We start from the raw sequence: 20,395 nt of genomic DNA on the forward strand, positions 1-20,395 counted from the left end.
ACCATGTAAACCAGTTAAGAATTCCAGGAAATATTCAGACCCTGAAAACTTCAAGGTTTAAAATTTCCTTGAAAACTTCATGACCCAAAGTACATATTAATGAAGAGGTTGATAATTTTAAGTGAATTGAGATTTGAAGGACAAGAAAAAATGTAGTGCACTGTGAAGTTAAACCCATCATCAGGAAAATAGCTTAAAAGAAGCATCCATCCAATTTGAATTTGATTAAGAAAATGTTTTGTGTTTCTGGTTTTAATAGGAAAAAGGGTATGTCATTATTTGCTTAGATATTTGCTGGGATTTTTTTTTTTTAACAGAACAAAACATGAAGTCTGGTAGAGTGGCTCAGGTGGTAGAGGGCCTGCCTAGCAAGCGCAAGGCTCTGAGTTCAACCCCCAGCACTACCAAAAAAAGAAAATCAAATCATAAAAGATTTAAAATTTTTTATGGAAAACACTGGGAATAGAGCACAAACCTTTTTCTTCATTGTACTAATAAAATTTCATTGACTAAAAGTTCATTGAGCTACAAGTTCATTGCTTGGCACACAGTGGGAGCTCACAAAACAAATGTTGAATGATTTCCACATAACAACCAATTATGTGAAAATGCTTCCAAATTTTTAGAGCAATCCACAACTTTTCCACATTTTCACTCAACTGCCTTTGAATGGTTTTTGCTGTGTGTCCATCTGCATCATGATTTCATCTCCCATCAAAATCATCTGTCATCTGTTACAGGTAGACTTCACTAAATGACACGTGCAGTAATCCCTTGCAGCTTTTTCCTCTTTTTTCTATGACTCAAGTTACTTCTTGAAGAAAAGGTAAGAAAAATGACCTAAAATGAATGCTAAACTGAAGAGTATTTTTTTTAAGACAATATCAGAAAAGCACCTGAATTTCTTCTATGGGACCCACCCCTATACCTGACTGCTTACCTTATTAACTGATGTCAACAGGATCCCTCCCTCTCTGCTGCTTCCTGCTCAACTCTGGGGGTGGGGGTGGGGAACAGAACTAGGGTAATGTTACTTTGATTTTCCTCAGCTATAAAATCTACATGTGTTAAAAACTGGCTAAATGAAACCAGCATCACCTGTGAAAAAGTTGCAAAGCAGATAGCTTACAATTTTCTAAGTACCATAAAACAACTCATGGCATAATTTTAGTTTGTATGAACATACACTAATTGTCAAAGGGGTTTCATTATCATAACTTTAATATAAAATCTTTATGATTTTCTAAATATCAATCCAGCAAAATAATTTTTCTACAGAATGATTCTAAGCCTGTCATTCTCAAGGCTCGTGGCAACCCACCCTTCCCACCACACTGGCCTTGAAGCATGCATGACCCTTCAAGCACACAGGTTCCTTTCCTTTTCCTTCTAAACATGAGACTGCTCTCATCCCAAGCTGGTAAAACCCAGCGCTTCCTGGGCCCTTAATGCCCTGCACATCTTCCCAAAGCTGGCTCTTGCTTCCTATCCGTCTCACCCCCAGCCCTCATTAGAAATGCCACTTCTCAGAGGCCACCCTTGACCACCTTAGGGGGGCTACTATTTTTCAAATCTATTTTATATTCTTCTCAGCACCTTCAGTCCCTGCTATTATTTTCTTTACTTAATTTGCTTCTACTTCTTGACAGTGGAGTGTAACTTGCATGTGAGCAGGGACCTGGGTTTGTTCCATTTCTCTAGTGACAGGAAATATCTTAACACTTAGGAACTACTCAGTAAATAATTGTTGAAAAAACTGAATGCAAAGTGCCAGAGTTATAGGGGAAGGTGAAGGACAAGTATTGCCTAGAGAAAATTATAGTGCACAAGTGAAAGAAGAATTAAAAAGGGAAGACATGAGAAGAAATGCAAAAAGGGCACTAGATAGGAAGACTGGGTAAAGAAGGGAGGAGAAGTAGGGGCAGATGAAAGAGAGGAAGAGACAGAAAAGAAGGAAAGCGGAAGATGGTACCATGATTAAGAAGTTACTGCTCCCAGGTGATGTTGGTTTAAGTGATTTTTTTTCTCTCTAGGTTGCTTTCCATAGTTTTGAATTACTGTCTGTCTCTTTAGAAGTTGGTTGTCCAGTTTTTTCAGGTCTGGACTGCATAGGCTTTATGTAGACTATTACCAAGAAGAAAATTCTATCCAGTTCCATATTATAGATGAAGACACAGGGCTACTGAAGCAAGGCAATTTAACTAGGACCACAGATCTGGGGGTGCTGCAGACTAAGGGCCAGACCTGGGTCTCCCGATGTCTAGTTTTTGTAGATAAGCAACCAAGGTGACATGAATTTCTACAGAAGGCAGTCTCAGAATTCCCCTGCATTAGTAACTTACTGTTTAAAGTGGCTTCCAAAATAAGAAAAAAATGAATGCAGCTGCTGACACCATCATTTTGAACTTTGCTTCACCCTCCAAACCAACATGTGTGTGTGTGACTAATTATTACATAAGATGTTGCATAGTTGCTATTGTTTCTGGTCACTTGCAACCTAGGTGAAACTACAAATGTGTGATGAGGCAGAATCTAAGACAATTTCCTAAATGAATAATGACTTTTAGAAGGCAGATTTAGTTACAGTTATAAATAAAGCATGTGATGACTACGATGAAGGTTATGGTGGTTTCTATATTCAAATATTCTAGTTTTTATTCTGTTACGTTTTCACTTAACTCAAAAATTCCCATTAGAAATAGTAAAGGACGGCACATTAATAACAGAAAAATAATTTCAGATGATGGGTCATGGCTGACTCTCCTTTTTTCCCAGTCATGAATCATAAAATCCAATATAAACCACCAAACTTTCATTCACTAGTTTCTACTACTACTATTATTAATTATGAAAATCAAGATCAGCAAACAGAACAAAATTAATAACTCTTAATTGTTTTCTCTCCCTTCTCTGTTTATCTATGATAAAAATGACCCCAACAGTTATCAACTCACAGACCCTATCTATATAATTCAGCTTGATATTAAAACATATTCATGCCAAATATTGTTTGACTAAGGTAGAAAATGTTTTATATAAAATCAGCAGCACTGAAGAACTTCTAAACAACAGGAAAGTTATTTCTGTCACCCTGTAAGGACACTTGTTCTCACTCTGGTCACAAGCTATTCTTTTACATAGAAACACATTCTGCTCCAAGAATTTTTTTGATCTAAACATGGCTCACTGAATAGATACAGTAAACAATGGCCAAAGGGCCAATGATCCATCTCCAAAAAGCTTGAGCACTGACACATATGCAAAAATAGTTACAAATGTAAATGAGGAGAGATTGCTCCATAATCTACTGCCTTCCCTGCATGACCAATAGAGCTCAGATCTGATTACCTCGTTTATGGACTTCCAAGAGCCAACTGAAATGCACAATCGGAGGCAATCAAAGGTTTTTGTCTAAGGCACATGGACACTATGCGTATTTCTCTCTTGCCTCTTTGTTAAACTTAACATTTTTCTCTTTTTCAAAATCCTAGCTCTGTATTCATGACTCTTGCACTCGAAAAAAGTTATGTGAGGTCAGAATCAAAGCTAAGCAAGGAAGACAAGCCAATGTGTCTTGCTTTGAAAATTTGTTTTTTTTTTTAACTAAAAAGGGAGAGAAACCTTTTAATTTTATTAGGCATACCCAATTCTCTGTCTGTTAAAACTTACAACATCATCACAAAACTCCAAATCAAAGCATAGAGGGGTTTCCCTTACACATAAATCGTGTGTTACTTACTTGACTGTGACTCTGTTGGATGTATCCTGGAGGTCACTTGGGTCAAAGAGCTGAGATTCCTTAAGGCCGAGCTCTTTACAACCTCTCAAGAATAAAATGGTATTGTCCTGCAAGAGAGAAAAGCAATCCCTCCATATTATTCTACAATATCGTTATGAATCAACCTCTCCCCCTTAAGAGCGTAAATTGCTGTAGGGACGCCAGATATAAAGTCTGCTAGAGTCAGGTCTAAACCATGGCTTGTCACGTAATAAAATTATACTTTGTTAGGAAAATGCCAAAGTAAACAGACACTTCAAACTTCCATGTTCACAGCCCTGCAACATTTATTTTTTCCCTTTGGCTCAATAACACTTGTACAAAACTGCAAGCAAAATACAGTTTTTGTGAAGGAGAACTTAGAATCTTTTAAAAACTTAGCATCTTCAAAAGCCCAAGTATTTGCCATTGCTTCAGAATTCTTTGTGTGTTATTGCCTAGAACCAGGCTCAAACGGACACTACCATAACAGGAAGAATTATTCCTACCCAAGAGATTTTCTCATCTTTAGGAAGTTTTTCTTATTAATTGATCTACAATATATCCTTTATGTGTTTAAAACCCTTCATACATTCTTTCTGAGTTTTGACTAATAATATCTTTTTGTGGATTATAAATTAGATTAAAAGCAAAAAAAAAAAAAATCCAGACTTAGTCAGGAGGGTAGAATAAAAGGGGCAAGGAAAGCTTTTGAAAATATATCAAAAACGCTCCCAAAGTGAAGGTTTCTCTTGCAGGTACAAATTTCCTCTTGGAGAGGAGCAGGGTCCAATGACCATTAGTCTGACAACCAAACAGAGTTCTGGTCTTCATTTATTTTGAATCTTAGCAACAAATGAATGGTTCTGAAAAGGATTGCAAATTGTAGGTCATCTTTTGGGAACTCCCGGGTACTAATCAACAGGTCTATCAGTCTCTAATTGTCCTCTTCCTAAGACTTCTTTTTTTTTGAGGGGGGGTACTGGGGCTTGAACTCAGGGTCTTGGCTTGCTAGGCAGGTGCTGTACCATTTGAGCCATGCCTGCAGCTCCCTAAAAGACTTCTGAAGGTGCCTACTGGCCCCATCAGTTAGTGGAAACTACAGCACAGAGATCATTGGCTCCAGGAACCACATCAATGACAATTCCTTGGAATGCCCTAAGAAATTCTGCAGATCCTGAAAGGCTGGTGGTGATTACAGAATCATATATTCACTCTAGTGCAGTTCAAAGAGGGGGAACAGAAAAGACAGTATCCCAATTAACCTATGAGTAGGTAGGATTCTAAGATCCCAAAGAATCCCACCCCATGTACACAGCCTAGGTAATCTCCCCTGGGGGATGAGCGAGATGCTGAATATGACGAGATAATTCCCTGTGATTATGCCACTAGCCAGTTGACTCTGAGTTATCGAAGGAAAGATTAGCTGATTGGGCCTGACCTAACCAGAGGAGTTTTTAAACAGAAGGTGAAGCCAGAGTTCTGGCTGGCCAGGAGTTCTATAGCTGCCAAGAGATAGGTAGATTTTGTTAGCTGCTACATGAGCTCAGAGTTCCTGCTGGCCAGGGGTTCTATAACTGCCAAGAGATAAATTCTGTTAGCTGCCACATGAGCTCAGAAAAGGCTTAGAAGATGCTCAGGATCTCAGTCCCCACCAGCACCCTAACTCGAGCCCTGTGAGACTCTCAGCAAAGAGCCCAGTAACACCATGTCCAAACTTCTGACTTACCGAAAATGTGACATAATAAATGCATAGTGCTTTAAGATGATAGTTTTATGGTAATTTTTAATACAGTAATAAAAAATTACACCTAGGCTCTAAACAATAAGAGCACTAGCAATAAGTTGCTAACCCAGCTGTAGCCCTTATTATATGCCAGGCATTCTTCCAAGAGCTGTACATTCATTAACTCATTTAATTCCTCCATAACCTAATGAGGGAGGGGCTACTCTTTCTTCTCCTCATTTGATGGATGAGCAATTAAGCAAATTGTCCAAGGTCATACAGGTAGGAAAGGACGGAGATTGCAAAACCACATGGCATGCATGTGAGGTCCAAAGTCAGCACCAAGGATGGTGAGGCTGTGGAGGCAGAGCTGACCATGGAGGTCCCTGAAGGTGTGGCAGGTAGGGTAGGAAGTCAGGGCTGGGGGCTGTATCTGAGAAGTGAATGCCACCTCTGAGGTGGGAGTGGTTTTGGGGGAGTGTGCAAGAAAGATTTACAAACCAGGAGACTTGAGGGAGACTATAATCCCATTTTCTCCCCACCAAGGTTTCCGCATCCCAGCATGGTTTCTTCTTGTGTAGACCCTGGGCTTGTTCAGCAGGCAAAATGCACCACCATTCACAAGCCCTGTGTCACCATCCACAAGACCTCTTGTTGGCCAACAGTGACTGGTCACAGCACATCTGAAGCTGTCCATACCCTCTCCAGTCTTTACTTACTTTCCATATTTTCTAATTATCAAATTTAGCACTCCCTGAATTTTATAGTTTTCCACGTTCCTAGCAATGTATTTCTCATTGATTAACTTTGTCCTAGGGAGAAAAGAAAGAGAAAGCAGAGGGGGGAAAAGAAAAGATGGGAAAAAGGGTGGAAATATAATGAGTTCTTTTCAAAAGACCCCGATTTTCTACCGTAACACTGACCATCTTGCTATTAAATTTAACTACAACAGCTTTCATTTTAATGAACAGTTTTTACCCCAATATTTCAGTTACCATATGTGTAATAAATGGCTTTAGGTTCCTTTTTAATCCTTTTTTCCCAGTTAACTTTGTTATCACACAAACATTTCAATTTATCAGTGAACTTGGGCATGTCAACATGCCATGCTAGTTGTTTGCAGACCCACCCGCAGCCACAAAACTTTCTTTATTCATACTCAGCCTCTGAATGGGCCACACTGCTTCCCAGACAGCAAAACCAAGATTCCTTCACCCTGGACTTGGTTATCGTCATTGCATATGGTGGAGTGCATGGGGATATTTATTTGTTACATTTGTATATAAAAGAATGGTTAGAAAAATGAGCAGAAGCCAGGTGTGGTGGTGCATTTCTGCAATCCCAGCTACTTGGGATCCCAGCTACTTGATAGAGATAGGAGGAGCACAGTCCAGGGCCTGTAGGATAAAAATGGGAGACTCTGTGAAAATCGAATTATAAAAGCAAAAGGACTGGGGGCATATCCCAAGTGGTAGAGCACTAGCCTTGCAAATGTGAGGCCCTGAGTTCAATACCCATAACCACCAGAAAAAGAAAGAAAGGAAAAAAAGAAAAATGAGGAGAAAAAAAAGCAATAAATTTCATCACCTAACATTATTCTTGGCATATTTATAAGCACATAGTGCTAAAAATTGCTACAATAAAGTTGTATGTTGTCAATATCAGAATCAAAACTTACTAGTGATTTTTTTTACAAAGTCTTTGTGTTTTGAAGTTTATTAGTCTTAAATCAAGAAAGTGTGTCCAAATCATGTTAAGTGCAGTATGCCAAGTTCAGAAAGACAAAGATCGCATGTTTTCTCTCATATGTGGAAGATAGATCCAAATATAAATTCAAGCATTATCATATATGTAAATATATGTGAAGAACATGTTTCCAAAAGTGGGATGGTTAGAGGAGACTAAGGGAGGAACAATAGAAGAAAAGAATGATAGAGAGTGAATAATATTGAAATACATCTTATCTGTGTAGGAACAAGACACAATGAAACGCACTGAAAACTGTTGAACAATACAGGGTAGGGGGGAAAGGATAAGGAAAAGTAATAGGATTAGAATAATTAAAGTACAATATATTTACAGGTAAAATAATAAGGTAAAATCCCACTGAACAATGAACAGACACTTAAGCAATGAAGGGCAAGAATGTGAAACAGGTCGTGTTAAGGGGAGGGTGATAACAGGAGGGGGGGAAGAGGGGTAGAAGAGAGTGAATATAGTTCTTGCACTTTCTATACCTGTATGAGTATGGAGCATTGAAATCTGTTAAAGTCATTTTAAGAAGTGGGAATGGGGCAAGAGGGAGATAATGGAGTGGATGAACCAAATTGGTGTACAATATATGCATATATGGAAATGTCACAATGAAACTCCCTGTACAACTATTATATACTAATAAAAATGCTTTTAAAACAAGCAAGTAGGTTCCAGATCAAGGAGGGCTTTAGCTATCAATGGGTTATATGAGGCATTTTACATGCAGACTAAGCATTTGTAGCTTACACTCGCTGACATTTTCCACGTGGTTGATCTGGACTAAGCATGTAGATGGATTATCCTGTATTCTCAAAGCAGCCATGCCCAGTAGGCATTATTATTGCCTCCAGTTTACAGATGAGCAGTTGAGGCACAGGGAGGTCACACACCATCCAAGTCACTAAGCTAGAGAGCCTGCCTCAGTTAACCCAACATAGCTAGAGGAAAGGAGGCTTCCCTAGTGGTGAAAAGTAATTCCTTTTCCCACCTCTCCAACTTTCCAGGTGCCTTACTCTTATTCTGCTTTCCTGAAATTTCCATTGTAATTCTTTTTTTTTTCCCTGCCTTTTCTCATTCTCTATGATTTTCTTCCTTCCTGTCTCCCACCAGCAAACAAGCCCCACCCCCACCATTCTTTGATTATTTGGCTTCAAAACTCTCAAAGGCATCATTGGCACTCATTCTTCAATAATCTTGAAGATATCATATTAAAAAAAAGCGTGTGCCCCTCCTTTGCAAATCCATATTTTAGAATAGTAAGCAAACCCTTTACTGCACAGGGCAACTCCAAACCAAGACAGTGAGTAGTACAGATATTCAGGCAAGTCTTTATGAGGACATGGCAGTGTCTTTGATTGGCCTGGAAGTTCTGAGTACCTCTTGCCCAGGAAAGCAAACGATGCTCTCTAGGAATGACCTGCAACTACACTAAAGGACAAGTTCCCTGACCCTCACATAGTCCCATAAGAGGTGCAGCCATGTGGTACCCCAGATTCTCAGGAGAAGCAAGGAGGTGCTCCTTCTATACACATTCTCAGATGCACAGAGCCACCCTGGAACACCACACACCATTCAGCAATCAGCTTGCAAATATGCAAGCTTTGTGCTACAGCCAGCCTGAACAATTTGGGCTGGAAGACTTAAATAACTGCAGGTCTGTTTCCAGCTCCTAGCTGTAACCTAATGATACTGGAAGGAAGCCAGACCCCAGTCAGGAGCAAAGCCAGAAGGAAGAGCCACCCAGCCATGAGCTAACAAGGGCAGCCACTGGAGTAAGTGAGGACTGTGCCTTTACTTACACAAAATGTGCCCTCTACATTCTCCTCTGCCTTGTTCTGCATGCTGAGATGTCTCCACATTTATAATTTTAAACAAAATCCACATTTTAGTATTTTATGGGAGATGAAGTAGGAGACACTAATTCACTACAATGACTATCATAACTTAGCTCTTACTGATATAGAACTAACACTCACTAAGACTTAGCAATCTGTACAAGGTCAGGATCTTCACCCTCAGCCACTCCGCCAGCCCCTTTTTGTGAAGGGTTTTTTGAGATAGGGTCTTGCAAACTATTTGTCCAGGCTGGCTTTGAACCGTGATCCTCCTGATCTCTGCCTCCTGAGTAGCCAGGATTACAGGCATGAGCCACCATGCCTGACTGTACAAGAAGTACATCCCCTTCAAAAAAACAAAACAAAACAAAACAAAACCAATGTCATGAAAACACAAAAAATTGGGGATTAAAGAGACTTGCTGACCAAATGCCATGTGTGACCCTTGATTAGGCTCTAAATCCAAAAAGAAAACAAAACACAAGGCTATAAAGTCAAATTTAAGCACAGACTATATATTGGATGTTATTATTGCATGAGTGTTAATTTTCTTAGGTACGAAAACGATAATACAGCTATGTGGGAGAATGCCTTTATTTTTAAGCATGCATATGAATTATTTAGCTGTGAGTTATATCTGGTACATAAATTTCAATTACTCATGTAAAAATATGTGTGAGTGCACCATGTATCTCATACATGGGGAGAAGGAGGAAAGGAGGGAAGAAGACAGGAATGGAGAGAAGAAAGGCAGGGAGGAATAGAGAGAGATTGTACAAATGTCTTTCTGTTATAGAGAGAGATAAAGCAAATATAGTAAAACATTAACAATTGACAAATCTAGACCAGCAGTGATTAAATATTTTCTGTAAAGGATCAGATTATTAATATTTTAGGTCTTGGGGGCCATAAGTTGTGTCTCTTCAAATAATTCTTCCCTGTTGTTGTATCCAGAATGTACATAAACGAATGTGCATGTCTGTGTTCCAACATTTCATTTACACAGACAGACATTGGGCTTATTGGGATTTGACTCATAAGTCATATTGGGTTCATCCTGTCCCAGAAGAATGGTACATGGTTATTTGACATACTATACTATTCTAATAATTTTTCTGTAAACTTGAAATTTTTCCAGAAAATATTGTGGAAAAGTTTTTTAAATTCATAAAAATAAATTCAACTAGGTAGGGTAGGGACTTTACTGGCAAAATTGATTCTACAGAATTCAAGGAAAGATGGCTGTCCCCTTCTGAGACAATCACTGAAAAGCCACTGAAGTCATGTGCAGGTGTAACTGATGAAGAATTATTGTTTCAGGCTAACGAGAAAGTGCTGTAACATGAGTTTCAACCCAATACTGAGGCATAACAAAAAGTTCCTGAAAGCATAAAGTTCCTGAAAGAGTCCACTTTATACCAGGCTAATATTGATACATGGAATTAAACCACTGTTTGTATAACTACCATGCATCAAATCCTCCTTACTCAGGTCTCAGTGGTCTTCTGTTCCACAGAGGCTCTGATGGAGGCCTGACCTTATCATTCCCTTGGGACCTCTTGCTCAGTAGAAACCTCATACCTCATTCCCTTCCATTCTCACTCCATGACAAAGGATGGTCCTTAACACCAGAGTGTAGCATTGTTTCCAACAGGTGCTTACTAAATAATTAAATATAATATGCTATGTAGTCTTTTAAGTACTTTAAATTATAACAACGAATAAAACAACAAAATTCCTTAATCTTCACCAAATACCTTTATTTGTTTAAAATTCACATAAAATGGAGGTCTGACATCAAATTAGAATGGAAATGAAAGAATAAATAAATGAAGGAACACAGCATAACAGCTTTAAAATCAGAAGAACTTCAGTTAAAATCTCAGCCTTATCTTCATATTAGCTATGGACTACTTCTAAACTTTTCTGGTCTTCATACTTCTATTCTGTAAGGTGGAGGATGCTATTAACCTTGCAGGGATGCCAGAATTACAGAAATACATATTAAAAACACAGCCCAGGCTTTGCAGACACCACTGTCCCCCATAGCTTCCTGCTGTCCATGGTCAACATCACCGTATTTTTTAGCATCACTATCAATGGTGAACCCTTGGGTGGCATCTCCTTTGAGCCATTTGCAGACAAAGTTCCACAATCAACAGAAAACTTTCATGCTCTGAGCACTGGAGAGGATTTGGTTTTTAGGGCTCTTGCTTTCACAGAATTATTCCAAGATTTATGTGCCAGGATGATGACTTCATGCATGATGACACTGGAGGTAAGCCCACTACCAGAAGATAGTTAATGATGAGGACTTCACTCTGAAGAACACAGGTGCTGCCATATTGTCCATGGCAAATGCTGGACCCAATCCAGATGGTTCCAGTTTTTCATCTGCACTGACACTGGCAAGGCTGAGTGGGTGGATGGCAAGCATGTGGTCTTTGGAAAAGTGAAAGAAGGCATGAAAATTGTGGAACCCATGAGGGCTTTGGGGCTAGGAATGGCAAGACCAGCTAGATCACCGTTGTCAACTGTGGGCACTATGAATGAAAATTGTGGAAGCTGTGAGGGCTTTGGGGCTAGGAATGACAAGACCAGCTAGATCACTGTTGTCGACTGTGTTTATCTCAACAACCAGACCACTCTTTCTGTAGCTCAAGAGAGCACCCCAACACCTCACCTGTTCACAATATTCTATCATCCTGTGCTCTCACTGTAGTATTTGGGTTCCCATGTTTTCTTTATTTTCCTTCAAATCTAGGTGGATTGCAGATTATAAATAAAAACTAAGTAACAACAACAAAAACACAGCCCAATGGGCAGTGCCTTCTGGGCTCTCATTGTATAACTCCCCCTTTGTCTGCAGGTTTTTACATGGCTATCCCCAGTGTCAACCATGGTTTGAAGATATTAAATGGAAAATTCCAGAAATAAGTTTCATAAGCTTTAAATTACATGCTAGTGTGAGTAATGTGATGGAGTCATGTGTCATATTGATTTACCCTGCCTGGAATGTGACTCATCCCTTTGTCCATCGTATCCACACTATATACACTACTCACGTGTTAGTCACTTCATAACCATCTCGGTTATCAAATCAAATGTAGGGGTATCACAGTGCTTGTGGCCAGGCAAGACTTTTCAAAGCACAAGAGTAGTGATATTGGCAATATTGTTACAGTCTATTATCATAATTATTCTGTTATTATTAGTTATTGTGGTTAATCTCTTACTGTGCCTAATTTATAAATTAAACTTAAGGTGTGTGTATATAAGGAAAACACAGTATATAGGTTTGATATTGTCTGAGGTTTCAGGCATCCCTATGGGTCTTAGATGTGTCCCCTGCATATAAGGGAAGACTCTGTAGACAGACAGTCTTATTAGGACATTCTGTTCCACTCAGATCAGGAAGGCTCACTGTGGAAGATGAGATGAAGAACAGCTTATCCATCTATGAAAAACAGACACATTGTGCATATAGCTCTGTAAGATTAAAAAAAAAACAAAAACTAGTTGCTTCTGTTATTTACTTGTTGTTAATCACCAATTTGGCACTCTTATACAGGCAACCTCGAATTTAGGAGCAGGCTAATGTATGCAAAGTTCATGTGTAAGGGTAGATGCCTGTAAGTCATCATCTATTATTATTGTATGGAAATAAATCCTTGCATGATAGCCCCCAGTTCAGTCTAGAAAAGCCCACTTAATCCAAAGTGTATACGGAGGGGATTTAACAGTCACGTGATGGAGCAAAACACTGCAGTGGGGAGACATTCAGAAATGTCAGGTGCTCATCTCCTGGCTTCACTTGAATGGAGGATCCTGGCAGCTTCTGTCCATAGAAGAGGCAGCACTTTAGGAGGGAGGGGCAGAAGCAGGGGGAGGCTTCAGTGTAGCCCTTGAGACACACCATTGCCCCACCAGGCCTTTTTCCCTCTTTTCTCCTGAAGACAAGCGAAAACCTGCTTGCTACTTTTCCGTTTCCCCAGCTGTCATTCCCATCTGGAAAGAGGCAGCTCTCTCTCCTTGACCCATTGCAGAGAGCAAGCAGCTTTCTGGCCATGACGCAGCTCACAGCCTTTGGTGGCTCTCCATGGAAACCAGACAGGGAATGGCAAGCTTCCTGTGTACCCACTCTCCTGGGCTTTATTTCTTTTACACTCGTAGGGTAAGATTAACATGGTGGTGAACTTGGAGCTCACAAAAAAAGGAAGGTAATGCACATCTGGGTTTCAAATGAATCCACACACCTCTACTGTTAGGTATTTAAAATGTAATGTATACAAAGCATCCATATAATTTTCAGTTTTTGTAAATGAAAAGACTAGGTGGCAAATATCAAACTGTAAACTGAGATTACCTCTGGTAAATTTATGACTTTAATACATTTCTTATAAGAAATATTTGCTGTAAAACCCTTAATAAGGATGAAGATATTTCAGAGAGGTTTTCAAGTATCTCAAAAAAGACCCAATTCTTGTTAGAAAATCATTAACTTATTAATGTCATTTTTCTATTCCATTGATAAGACTCTTTTTAAAACATGGTTTTTGTTGGGTTTCCTACATTTGAAGCAAACTCCCTTTAACAAAAATGTAATTAAGAAATTCAGAACTTAAGGAACACATTACCAAAAATATCTCCAGGAACTTGCCCCATAATTAATAGAACTTGGGGATTTCCTGGACCTGTCGTGTGTTCACGGTTGCGGCCCTTGTCTGCATGAGTTCCAGGGATTGGCCCATGTCCAATAATAACCAGCGCTTGCCAGACTGGCAATGCATTTTTATTTGCAGGAGCGCTTAATGAGGATAGCAGTCCTTCCACTGAGAGGAAAGAGCAACTCTTTAGCCTGGGGGAATTTTGGGGTGGGTTCACCCAGAAGGTGGCAGCTGGTGGCTGCTTGAAGTAAAAGAAAAAAGAATTATGGATGGGAAATGAGAAAGTGCCTGGTGGGTTGCAGAAGGGAGAATGGAAGGTTGGGAGGGCAAGAAGCTATGGAAAGTAAGTTTGAGGAGAGCTGTGAGTGACTTCTGGCGATCTGGACTACTCTCTAGGCAGTGGTAAATCTAGGAGGGGAGGAGTCCTCGGATCATACTTGTGGGTCAGGAGAATTTGTCAAGTTCAGCGGGAAAGACACAGGTGAGGGAGAAGGTCCACAGAAGAGGCTCTTCCAAGATTCCGAGGAGAGCTAACTTAGAAGCAGTAAGAGCAGGAGAGAGGGGAATGGTGTGAACATCTCTGACTTGGCAACTGAGTGTCTTTGAGAATTGGTAAGGAGGGGATGAAGGAGATTTTAGGGGATGCTGAGGTTTTTAGCCATTCAGATCATCTTAAGGGACAAGAGGAAGAGGAGAGCTATGAGAGAAGGAGCTAGATTAAATCTGGAACACAGCTCATCAGGAACTTACAGCTGGTTTGAAGTTAGAAGCAAGTCCCCTACAGAACATGCAGGCTTGGGAGTCACCAGCTCATGAAACAAGAAGTGGGAGGAACGTGGGATATTTTCCAGAAGAGCTCAGACAGAGAACAAGAGAGATGACAACAGAACTATCCAGAATGCTGACATTTAAAGGACGGCTAGAGGAGGAGGAGAAGCAAAAGCAACCAGGAGAAGGACCATGGAAGCTCGTGCCAGGCAGGCCAGCTGACAGCCCTGTTTTGAGGAGCACCATCTGCCCAGCATCCTACTGAGGATTCAGCTTGGCCGCTTATGGCCAAATGACCCTAGGCAAGGTGCTGAACCCTGCTCTGCTTCAGTTTCTCTACTAAAAGCCTCACAAGTCCTACAGGATCTGTTACACATTCCCTCTCTGGTCACACCTCATGGTTCTCATGCCACTCTAGTTAGGCACAACTCCTCACTGGCCCTAAAAACATGCCAGGTAGGCCCTGTAAGGGCCTTTGCACTGCCTTTCCTCCTCACCCCCCCCTTTTCAACCTGGATATTAGGTACAGTAATGTCCGGTTTATAATTAGTACACACTCAATAAAATGTGTTGGAATGGATGAGTATAAAAGTGGAGACAATCGTTATATCAAGGCTGTGTGCAAATAGAATAGAAATGTTTGGCACATAGAAATGACCCAATAAGTGGTTTCAATAATGATAGTTATTTCTATTATTAGTATGAAAACTGTTAAATGAGTGAATTTTTGGATTAGAAGCACATTATTGATTTTTGGAGAATTTCAAGGGAATATTGAGGTAAAAACCAGGGTTCTAGAAGTCACAAAGTCGTATAATTGAAAAAATAAAGCAAACATATGGAGAGACTTTGGAGATGTTTAATAGAGAAGAGATGATGACATGTATGGGGCCATATACTGTTGGCTGAATGTTTCTTTTACAGAAGCCACAGGGAAGGAGAAACATGGCACCCTTCTCCCAGAGTTCCCTTGGCCCTTCCAGGCCGCTGATGGTATCACCCTGAGCAAGCCCCACTCCATTTAAGGTCAGAGCCATTGATTCTTCACCACTATGACTCCCTACTTGTTATTTCTCCCATGGAGAACTCTGGCACTAGGCTCACCACTTAACACAGTCAATATTCTAGGTAACTTTAAATTCCACATGGACAACCTAGCTTTACAGTTCTGGGACTTCCTCTGTTCTCTCTCTCTCTCTCTCTCTCTCTTTCTGTTTCTCTCTCTCTCTCTCTCTCGCCCTATAGTGGTACTGGGGTTTGAACTTGGGGCCTTGCACTTATTAGGCTGGAGCTTTACTACTTGAACCATCCCTTTTTGCTTATCTTTCAAGTAGGGTCTTGAGTTTTTTGCCCAGGTTTGCCTGGACCACACTCCTCCTATTTATGCCTCCTCCATAGCTGGGATGACAGGCACATACCACCATGACCAGCATTTTTTGTTGAGATGAGGTCTCACTAACTTTCCCCCAGGGCTGGCCTTGAACTGTGATCCTCCCAATCTCCACCTCCTTCCCAAGTAGTTGGGCTTCCTCTGTTCTAATTACTCCACTTACACACTTCATTATCATCATCACCCAGACCTGCCTGAGAGAATGTGAACTTCACACCTGACTCCTTGACTATTGCCCCTTTCCTTCGAAGTTTCTCTTTCCCTTTCTTCCACAACACCTGCGCTTTCCTTTCCAGGCTCTGTCCTTTCCTCTCTGTCCATTTCCTTCTCCTCATGGTGCCTTATTTGCTTCAGGATTCCGTCCTGACTAGTGTGAATGTTCAACTATTCCACTGCTGACCACTTTCACTTCTTTATTGTTCTATTAGAGAACGGGAATAGGGAAAAAGAAATAGTACAGATGGAACCATTAAGCTTAGTGGCTAACTCAACCCTTTTGTCTCTACTTAAAAACGGATCGGTCATCTGTCTACATGGAGAGCCCGTAGTCACAATAAAGTTCCTGCCCCTCACCTCTCCTCCCTAGGATATTACGTGACAAGGAATGGGCTTACCCAGCCACTTCTGTATTTCCTTTCCATGGAAGACAGCCTGTCTGTAGGACGCATGTGTTCTGTCTGTCTCTGCCATGTGGTAAGGGGCCTCTCTCAGCAGGGGAGGACTGGGAATGTCCAACAGTGCCAGAAATGGGTGGGTGCATTTACTTAATTTAGGAGTGAGGATTAGCAAACACACTTGGCCACAGTTCTAAACCCATGTGCTCCAATTTGTTTCATAAGAAGTAAAGCTGATATTCTGATCTCTGACTCCTGAGTTTATAGCTCAGTTGGGAGAGGAAGAGAAGTATATTATCTATTTAACATCCACCCTAAATCCCTAAAACTCGGTTCCCAGTGCCTTTGGAAATAATGGAGCTGTTACTGGATCTGGAACTGCTACAAATGTATGAGCTCCCACCTTAGTGAGCCTACTAAATGCATTGGTTCTCCTTTTAGAATTTCTGGTCCCTCCCTTCTTGATCCTTGAAGAAATTTTGCATACATCTCCTCTACTTTCTTCAGTCTCTCTGCCATGCCTTTGCCTCTCTCACAGATGACGTCAACTCCTAGCAGTTAAATCCCTTCACCTCACCCATCCCAAGTTCTGCATCTAAAAACCATTTTTATAAAAGAATATAAAGTTGGATACTGGAAGGCATTTTGAAATAATCTGTTAAAAATTTTTCAACAACAGGAGCAAGATGTGACTCTTGGTCATAGACAAGATCAAACAAGCAGAGGTTATATTATATTAACTCTCATTTAATTTCAAACATTTATGCAAAGCTATTTATTACATACTTACTACATGAAAGGTTATGTGTGAAATTCCTGGACAGAAAAGGGTCCACATAAGAGTTGGGACTTTTATTTGCAAATGAGAGAAACCCAGACATAAATGGCACATGTTGGATTATAGAGTCAAGTACAACCCAGCCATGGGCTGGGGTGGAGATGCGGGTAGCCCATTGAAACAGCTGGAAAGCAGGGCTTTGTAAATTTGGGACCTGGACTTGCTTCAATTTGTCTGCCTATTCTGCATGTTGGCTTATTGACTGATTTCTTCCATATGGATCCCCGAGTTCCCAAGTTTCATGTATGAGAGTTGTCACTCCATGAGAGACCAATTCTTTTTCTCATTTTTATTTGAAAAAAATCTCTGGAAAAGATCTCCACTGGCCTGCCTGGAGTCAAGTTCTACTCTACAGTGGCTAATAGGATAGGGTAAAGGAGATCATAAAACTTTTCAATAAATGGTAGGGGAGAATTAGAAGAGGAATGGGTTCTAAAAGAAGGACAATGTGGCTGAGCACAGTGGCTCATATCTGTAATCCTAGTTATTCAGGAGGTAGAGAGCTGGAGGACTACAGTTTGAAGCCAGCCAGGTAAAAAGTCTATGAGACCCCATCTCAACCAATAAGTGGGTGTGGTGCTACACCTGTCACCCCAGCTATGGCAGGAAGCATAAATACGAGGATCACAGTCCAAGCGAGCCTGGGGGAAAAATATTGAGACTCTATTCCAAAAATAACTAAGCAAAAAGGACAAGGGGCATGGTTCAAGTGGTAGAGTGCTTACTTAGCAAGTGTGAAACTCTGAGTTCAAATTCCAGTATGGACAAAAAACAAAAACAAAAAGGAAATGAGAATGTGATTCCTTAGGAGTGACACAGGGTTTCTCTCAAAGTTCTCATAGAGCAAAGCAGGTCATGGCAAAATACACCTGAAATCTCAGCTGGAAACTGAGATAGGAGGATGGCAAGTTTGAGACCAATCTGGGCTACATAGTGAGTTCCAGGCCAGCCTGGACTACATAGTAAGATGCTGACTCCATAAAAAAAAGTTCTTATAGAACAGAATGCTAACTTCCTACTACCATTAATTAATTTTACTTTAAAGATACTTTTTGAATGAGTCTATGTATTAAACGATAATGCTGACTCAATTTTCCAGAAGTAAACAGTCCAGATGCCACAAATGAGGTGAGCCAAAGTTACTTAATTAACTCTGCTTGAAAGAACACTTTCAGTCATAATTCCCCACCATTATAGCAGTTGGAACCTAATTCCTCCTTCGTCAAGAGGCATTTAGGGATTTAGTGCCCAACCTCAAAGACTCCCTTGGCTTCGCCACCTTGCTTTTATCTCTCTTTCTGGATTCTGGACTCATGGCCAGCCATGCAGCTCCTGCTCCTCTCAAGAACCTGACATTCGATCCCCCTCGAAGGTTGGTACCACCGAGCTAATTCAGGGGAACTGGAGTCCAGCTCATGAGGCAAACTGAAAAATTACTTAACTATCCTCCAAACTACTAACCCTAAAACTCAACATAAACATTAAAATGTTGTATTTCCAGATTATTTTCCAACATACTTTACTAATTGTGCTTTGGGAGTTAAGTGAAGTATGGTCTTCATTTTCATTAGAATAAAACAGCTTAAACTAACTATCATATACCCATAATTGCATAGCGCCCATATATTTGAGGCCAAGTATGGCCAAGAACAGTGATAAAATGTGGTCTAAGAATTGCTATGAGTTTGGCCCTAGTCCATGATGAACTAAATGCAGAACTGACAATAAGCATTTAGAAGCTTTTAAAAATAATTTGCCACTGCAGTAACATCCAACTGTATGAACAGAATCAACTCGTTCAACAGGATCATGCCATTTTGGATGTTTTCTGACATGAGTCATAGATTGTGCTAAGCTGTGTAATTAATGGCAAGTAGACTCACATCCCAGTATATATTGGATTAAACAGCACCATAACAATGCAAATCAAATACAATGAAATACCACTTCATACTCTTTAGAGGGCTATTATGAAAAATAAGCACTGGTGAGAATGTGAAAGGCTGCACCCACTGCATTGGTAGATGGGACTTAAAATGGTATAACTTCTATGAAAAATAATTTGATGGTTCTTCAAAAAGTTGAACACAGAATTATATGTTCCAGTAATTCCACTTCTAAACATACACTCAAAAGAATTGCGAGCAGGAACTCAAACAGGAACTTGAACAACAATGTTAACATTCACAGTTGCCCAAAAGTGGAGACAATCCAAATGCCCATCTGCAGATGGATGGATAAACAAAATGTGGTATATACATACATGGGAGTATTATTCAGGCTTAAAAAGGAGTGAGATTCTCTTACATGCTACAACAAATGGATATCAAGCTAGAAATAAGCCAGATGCAAAAAGAAAAACATTGTATGATTTCACTTACATGAGGTGCCTAAGATAGTCAAATTCATAGAGTAGGAGAGCAGTCACTATGGTCAGGGGTTCAGGGAATAATGGGAAGTTACTGTTTAATGGGCACAGAGTTTCAGTTTGCGATGATGAAAACATTCTAAAAATGGTGCTATAGATTGAATGTTTGAGTCCCAAATTTAAAGATTGAAACCGCACACCCAATGTGACGGTGTTTGGATGTGTGGGCGTTGGGAGGTCAGGTACCTCATAAAAGGAAGCCCTTACAAAAGAGAGTCCAGAGTATCCTTGCCTCATCTGCCATGTGTGGTTACAGCCAGAAGATGGCATCTATGAACCAGGAAATGGACCCTCACCAGATACCAGAGCTGCCAATGCCTTAATCTTGGACTTCCAGGCTCCAGAACTGTGAGAAGGAAGTTTCTGTTGCTTCTCGGCCATCAATTTATAGTGTGGACTGGACAAAGGGACAGTGGTTACAACTGCACAACAATGCAAATGTACTTAATGTCACTGAGCAGTGTACCTAGAACAGGTTAAAACAGTATTTTTTAAATTTATACTTTAATTAAGCAAACATTAACAGCAACACAACTTGTTCATCGTCATGCCACATAGTCTGGAAGTATTTGTCCTAGGAGATTCTGGATCAAATAAGATGGGAGAAATGTGGCATA

General features: G+C 40.3%; 1 protein-coding gene and 1 pseudogene across 16 annotated transcripts in view; one reads left to right on the plus strand and one right to left on the minus strand.

Moving 5' to 3' along the window:
* Limch1 (LIM and calponin homology domains 1) overlaps positions 1-20,395 on the minus strand; it is a 321,805-nt gene that overhangs the window by 92,219 nt on the left and 209,191 nt on the right. For all 16 annotated transcript variants that reach the window (XM_074042353.1, XM_074042351.1, XM_074042364.1 and 13 more), the window contains exon 4: positions 3,740-3,846. In XM_074042353.1, coding sequence (XP_073898454.1) covers positions 3,740-3,846 — 107 coding nt within the window. The remainder of the gene's footprint in view (positions 1-3,739; positions 3,847-20,395) is intronic.
* LOC141410985 (peptidyl-prolyl cis-trans isomerase A pseudogene) lies at positions 11,136-11,794 on the plus strand (annotated as a pseudogene).

Source organism: Castor canadensis, chromosome 9 (assembly GCF_047511655.1).
Source record: "Castor canadensis chromosome 9, mCasCan1.hap1v2, whole genome shotgun sequence".
Classification (NCBI taxonomy): Eukaryota; Metazoa; Chordata; class Mammalia; order Rodentia; family Castoridae; genus Castor; species Castor canadensis.